The 6,773-nt window shown below is 38.7% G+C and overlaps 1 protein-coding gene across 1 annotated transcript in view; it reads right to left on the minus strand.

Annotated features, from left to right (window-relative positions):
• SMURF1 (SMAD specific E3 ubiquitin protein ligase 1) overlaps positions 1-6,773 on the minus strand; it is a 103,257-nt gene that overhangs the window by 21,982 nt on the left and 74,502 nt on the right. The window contains exons 2-6 of the mRNA XM_012731637.1: positions 4,686-4,724; positions 3,404-3,512; positions 2,133-2,266; positions 1,918-1,983; positions 646-721 (exon numbers count right to left, since the gene is read on the minus strand). Coding sequence (XP_012587091.1) covers positions 646-721; positions 1,918-1,983; positions 2,133-2,266; positions 3,404-3,512; positions 4,686-4,724 — 424 coding nt within the window. The remainder of the gene's footprint in view (positions 1-645; positions 722-1,917; positions 1,984-2,132; positions 2,267-3,403; positions 3,513-4,685; positions 4,725-6,773) is intronic.

Raw genomic sequence — 6,773 nt, forward strand, 5'->3', positions numbered from 1 at the left:
AAAATACCAATATTCAAATTTCTTCTGACAATTCACTCATTAATTAGGATCCAAATGAGGTCCACACATTGTATTCAGTAGGTTTGGCTCTTAAGTCCTTCTCGTTACTAACTTGTGGATTCTCTTCATTTTTCTTGCAATGTATTTATTGAAGACAATCCACAGCTTAGCCCCATCCTGGCGGTGCTTCCTACACAACCGTGGGGCCTATACCTGGTTTCTGAGAGGGGTGTGAAGTCATCACCTCTCTCGTGGCACACGAGCAGCTAGAAATGATTGCCCAGGTGCATCCGTTCCCTGGGTGGGTCACGGAACTGTGACAGTGACCAACAAAAGGTTTTGAGGTTTTTTTTGGTGTGTGTTTTGCTACCTAGGTGGCATTATAAAATATGATTGTTAATATATTTGTTGATGTGTTTCAATCCATTATAGTTATATTCTTAGAGATGTTAAAACCCAGGTTTGGCAAGTGGGTACCTCTTTAAGTTGGATCCTAAGTCTTTTGGGCACAACCCCAGTAGCTGTTAACAGCTTCCTTTGGCAACAGGGAAACTGACCACAGTGGAGAAGGTATGAAGGAAGCTTGCAAACAGGATGAGAGCTTAAGGCAGCAGAGAGCTCAGCCCGCACGCCAGAAATACATACCCTTCATTTTCTAACAGTCCTCTGCAGTCTACCACAGACCCTCCAGTGCCTATTCTGTCTCGTGTCTGTAAACTGACTAAAACAGAAAAAAACGTCTTGCATTAAAATCCAGTGGTATTTTATACAATTGTAATACAGTGAACCATTGTGAATTTTTTAATTTATGTTTTGAAAAAGCAAGGCACATGTATATAGACACTCATAGACATTCTTAGGCTCTTAAGCGCAATGCAGTTAGTCCAGTAGCTGCATACCACTGCACACCGCTTGGAACACTCCTTATAAATATGGAGCAGAAAAAGATGCTGTGTTTTTCTTGCTCCCCATAAGACAATACTCACTTTCTCAAAGTTACCTTATTTTAAAGATGATTTAACCAAATGTTTAGTAAGTGCACAGATAGTACTTTGAGTATCTACAAGGTCTAGATGATTCTGAGTCTGTATTTCCTAGCCTTACTATGAATAAAGACATTTATAAAGTTATATCCAGTTATTCATTTTCCTGGCACATCCCTCCAAAGAAAAATCACAAACAGAAAACAATAAATAAGAACTTTTCTCATTATGGTAACTTTCAGGATTTATACCCACTGTTCCTGTATCTCAGGTCAAGGGTCAAGTCCACAGAAGACAACACCTAAGAGGCATGGCCTCCCAGGCTGCCCTGGTGTGCTACAGAGATACGGTTTTCTTGGCTCCTTGCAAAGCAGTCAACATTTGATTTGCCAGAATATGGAGTGGATGACAGGATGAGCTGCTTAACAGATAATCACTTCCCACAAACACCTCCATCTCCAGTCAACACTTAGCAACATTAGCACATTTGTAAAATTCAAACTAATTCAATACTGAGACTATAAAATCGTATCGATGGACACTGCTCTGCTTATCTAAGTGCCTTCTCAAAGAAACTACTTCTCAGTGTTTGCAGCTGTGGCCACCAGCCCTGTCGTCTACACTGAAGACAATGACAAATTAATGGCCCATTAATGAGATGATTAAAATTACATTTAAACGTATAACCCTGTATCTTTTTGTACTTTAGTCACTGTAATTCCCTTTGAATGACAGGATGAGGGGAACAAGATAAAATAATAAAACCGTACAAGATGCAAGTTTTTAGTACAGAAGAGATGGCCCTGTGTTTGACTTGTTCTTCCAAATGTGTCATCATTGTCAGTGCCTGTATGTGTTTCCTCCATGCTGAAGAGCTGACTGTTTTGTTCTGTAAAAGCATCTCTTTATACAGATGAGATGAGAAAGTTCTTACCCACTATTTGGCCACGAACTGCATCAGTATCTGAGGGATTTAGTTTGCATAGATCCAAACGCTGGTCTGCAAACAAACAATTCAAAACTTAACCCAGGGAAATGTTAACTAGGGAGGAAGGCAGGAATTCTGTATTCAGTATTTAAAAAAAAAAAAAAATGCCCCATAAGCCTTCTTCAGTTGCATTAAGAGGCAGAAAAGCTTCCAGCTCTTACATCCAGTATCTTTTAATCTGCTGATGGCATTAGAGAGCAGGCGCACACAGCCCAGGAAGCCAGCTCCCTGCTTCTTGTGAATTTTCTTGTGGTTCCAGACGCTGATGGTTATAGAATCAGTTTTCCCAACATATCTGAAAACAACATGCAAACTCATTTTTAACTTTATTTCTGAATTATGAGAGTCCACTGAAATCTTATCTGATTGACTGATTAGTATAGACGCATCCCTTTTAAAATTAGACTGTAACAAGCACTTGATAAATACAAATCAACTAACCTCAACATGTTGGGGGGAAAAGAACTACACAATTGGTTATATAAGAAGCAAATATAGACAGCAACATGACTGTAGTCTTCTAACAGAGATTCCATAGGACAATGAAATGATTCACACATACCCATCAATTAGACTTAATATAGAATACCAGTTTGCAACAAGGGACTGTTTGTAAACCCCACAGGTTCATCCAAAGAAAACTAAAGACATTCAGTCCCCCCTTTCTTCTCAGTGCAAGTTAAACACACAGGGGAGCTTTCAGGGTGAAGACTGACAACCCCGTTCCAAGCCCCTTATTTTCCAAGCCTCAGTGTAATTGAAACAAAGCCTTAGAATTCAACTTCTAAAACTCCCACCCAAACACAGTATAACTTATGTTAATAAGAAAACAATAATTACTCAATAGCTGATGAACATTTCTTGGCTGGGCCCTGAAAACACAGGTGTATACAAAGTAGTGGTTTTCAAAATGCAATCCATTTTATGAATGAATTTAAGAGACTGTCTGATGATATAGGCAGAATGTTGGCTGACATACATTCTCAACTATATTGTCTTCTACAGAAAATATATTTGTACTAAAAAGAATTTTTAGAAATCAACAAATATATACAACATATTCACATAATAAATATTTTAATAATGCATTATGAAGTAAAAATCCTCAACTCTGCTAAGTTTTGGGTTTCACTGAAAGACAACAGCATATAGAGGACAAGAAGTATGGTCCCTTTTTCTATTAGAATGGACAAGAGATTTAAACGGTTACAGGTCTCTATTATAGAAGCCAGAAAAACCTATGAACATGTCAAATGCATGGAGACAAGAATGTAAACTCTAAAATTGGGTAGGATGCATTTGTTTGGCCATCCACTTTAGCTAGCAAGAAGTTGACAATCTTTCTCTTTTTTTTATTAAATGCTTCTCTTAATAATTAGATTCTTAACTTTCCTGCCTTGCCCCAGAGTAGCTTAGAGAAAGTCCAACTCACAGGTCATAGTGCTGGTTCCACTTCGGGTCCAACGTATTTTTCACAGTGTCCGTTGAGTGGCACTGCCCGGATCCATCCACAACAACCTTTGCAAAAGGATCAGGGAGCCCTAGGGAGAGGGAGAGCCACCCATAAGTGAGACTGCAAGCCCATCAACGCACCGCAGAACAGTCCTGTGGCAAGGGAGCTTCGAGATCCCTCTGTAACCTTTGTACATTCTGTCCTCTAATTTAGGGGTAGTTTTAATCAGTAATAGAAATGTTCATTTCCATTTATCTTTCTAAGAAAGTAATCCTGTGTGGTATTAGAGGTTAAAAAGCTATAAAATATGCTTAAATTCAAATTTCCTTTTCTAATGATCACTAAGTAGAACTAATTTAATGGACAAAAGTTATCTGTAATTAATTGTATTTATACTTTCTAAAAACAGTAATTCCCAGATGTTCTGTCCACTGATTGTGGTCTATTTTCTCTGTGGAGGTGTGTATCCCCAGACCTTAACAGGAAAGCCCCAAATGCTCAGTATGACTCAAACAGGGAGTCATAAGATCAGGGAGGTGAGAAGGTAAGGGCTGTTGAGAGAGATGGACACAGGAGTCACCACTGCAGAGTGTCTCAACGACTCGAATAGAGCCCGTGAGTCTAGTCCCACATCTCCAAAGGGTTCAGAGCACCACTACAGAAATGAGCAGTGGTCTCATGAGGATCGGGAAGGATATGAAGAATTTTCCACTGCAGACACCTACTTTATAGTCGGTGAAAGCACAGGGTGATTCCTTCCTTTAGAAAGGATCCTTTATTTTTTTATATTTTCTTTAATTACAAAGCTTTAGAAATGTGATTTGACTTATAAAATCTAACCACAATTTTACTCAAACCCAGCTATTTCTAGAAAAACACCTCATCTGTATTTGAGCTCACAACACTTCATCTACACAAAGTAATACATTAATGGGTTAAAAGTCAAAATTTAGTGTGGCCAAAAAAGGCTATGAGACTTTTTCTTGAGTAATTTATAAACCATGCCTTTGAGCTAAAGAGCATCTATGTTAAGTCAACTCAGAATGAAGTTTGATTTCTTAACTTTTTTTTTTTTTTGCGGGGGAGGCGGGGGACAGGGGAAGGGAGGCATTATCAGGTACCTTAAAACCATAGATTTTTATTCAGTAATTGCTGGACTTGTAGGAGAGTATACACAGTATTGTTGCTTTTAAGTTTAAAATTTCAAAAACAAGTGAATATTAATAATACTATATGAGAACAGAAATGGGTATGGACTTACTGAAGAAGTCTTTCTTTGCGAGGTTCTTGGCACACAATACTAAAAACAAACAATGCAGGATTAACATTTCAGACAGCAACAACCTGCCCTGTCCCCACCCCCCCCACCCCCCATATAGAAGGTTCACACTCCTAGTGTCACTGGAGAATGGGCCTTTGTGGGAGTGGTCAAGGTTCAGATAAAGGCATGAAGGTGTGATGCTGACGGGATCGGGCCTCAGAAGGAGACCTGGAGCTGGATGGCTCTCACATCGACCTCTGCAAGCCAGGGAGAGGGCCCTCACCAAGAACCGAATCTGCTACACCTTGTTCTTAAGATTTTGCAGCCTATCAAGCTGTGAGAAATAAGTATTTGTTGTTTAAGACACCTAGTGCATGGTATTTTATTATAATCCAAACTGACTGAGCCACTAGTCTGTATCTGCATTGGAAAAAAAGATCCTGAAAATTACCTTCTGATTATTTCTCTTTCAAATTTAGTTCTACACTGAATAAAAAGCAAGTAACTAACAAGTGTTTTTCTCCTCAAACTGGAAATCCACTATAACAGATACAAGCATTTTAGCTTAAGCTTAAAATCTTACTCAAACACACACAAATGGACTTTATCACTATGTTCCCATAACTGTACAGGATTAAAACCAGCAATTCAAATTAAGACCTGAAGAATTTACCTTCATAGCTACTGCTAACAAAATAAATATTCACATTCTTGAGCATTGCATATTTATTCATTTATTAAATCCTTTACCATCCTGAAGTGAGGTTTGAAAGTATTTTATGAAATCTTTTCACACTTCTACTGGGTTTTAAATAAGTGTGTTTCTGTTGTTTCTCAGCAATAACAACACTAATGTGTATGAGGGTATCCCTTCACTCCATTTTCTAGTTGTTATTTGGATATATGAAAGCAATTAATTTTAAATCAGCCACCTTTTTCAACTTGCCTCAGATGGGCACACGATGTCTCGCTCCAACTTCAACTTCCCATTTCTTTCCCACAACACTGAAAGCCTCAAAGGCTCTCACACCAAACACAAAAGCATCCAAAACTGAAGTTGAAATCTTCCCACTTGGCTAAAACAACCAAAATCCGAAAATCCTTCCCCAGGACCACGCTTCAGAGACCACCAGGATCACCGCTAAAATCGGATACATCCATGTGTCCATTTACCTCTTGAGCTCTGAAATGTGTCAACCTTACCTCTACCCTGGCCAAGCTCCCGATATCAGCTATCATAAGTGATCTTTGCAAAATTTCTATCTCCTAGTGCCTTTCCACTTAGAGAATTGTACTCTATTCTCTATTTCTCAGCAGGAAACTGACTGTACCAAGTTAAACACCTCTTTCTTAGCAAAACAGAAAGTGGGCATATCTGTGACAAATAAGTTTTGTTTGGCTATGGAGATGGCCCACTTCAAAACAAACTATGATTTGTTAAGTGTCTTGGTCTAGGCTGGAAAAATAAGAGTATCTAAGTGGAAAAAAACAATTCCACAGTGGCACTCTAGGTCTGGCGCCCACCCACCTCACCACTCCTGTCACATGTGGTATCAGCAGCTCTGCTCTTTCTGAGGAGCTGGATCACTTCTGACTGGAAGAATTCTGGTCACATCTCAAAAAGATTAATCTTTGTTCATATTTACAAAACTAGCAATGTTTTCATTTAAGGCTCATTCCAGTGGAATTTGGTTACATCATAGAATGGAGAAGGTATGTCAGCACAAAAAGAATTTGTCTCAATTTTGCGCAAAGCTCATTTAGGGTCATGCTGAATCTAGTTAATGGCATATGATTTCTCCTAGTAAAAAAATCTGTGACCTTGAGGCAGAATTCTCTGTCCACTCAACATCATGAGAAAAGCCATTTATTACATAGCACAAGCAACGACTCCATCTAGAACTAGCACTCAATTTTAAACAAGTGCTGTGTACACTAAAGATGAGTGAGGTTCTAGACACAACGATGAACAGGTGAGTATTTACTCCTCAAGAAAACACAGCTTATTTTTCAGCACAGACGCTTCAGTTCCAGCTCTGAAGTGTCCCTCTATTGCCTCTCTCTTTTTTTTTTAAAGATTTATTTATT

Source organism: Condylura cristata, unplaced genomic scaffold (genome assembly GCF_000260355.1).
Source record: "Condylura cristata isolate star-nosed mole 26May11 unplaced genomic scaffold, ConCri1.0 scaffold00032, whole genome shotgun sequence".
NCBI classification, from domain to species: domain Eukaryota; kingdom Metazoa; phylum Chordata; class Mammalia; order Eulipotyphla; family Talpidae; genus Condylura; species Condylura cristata.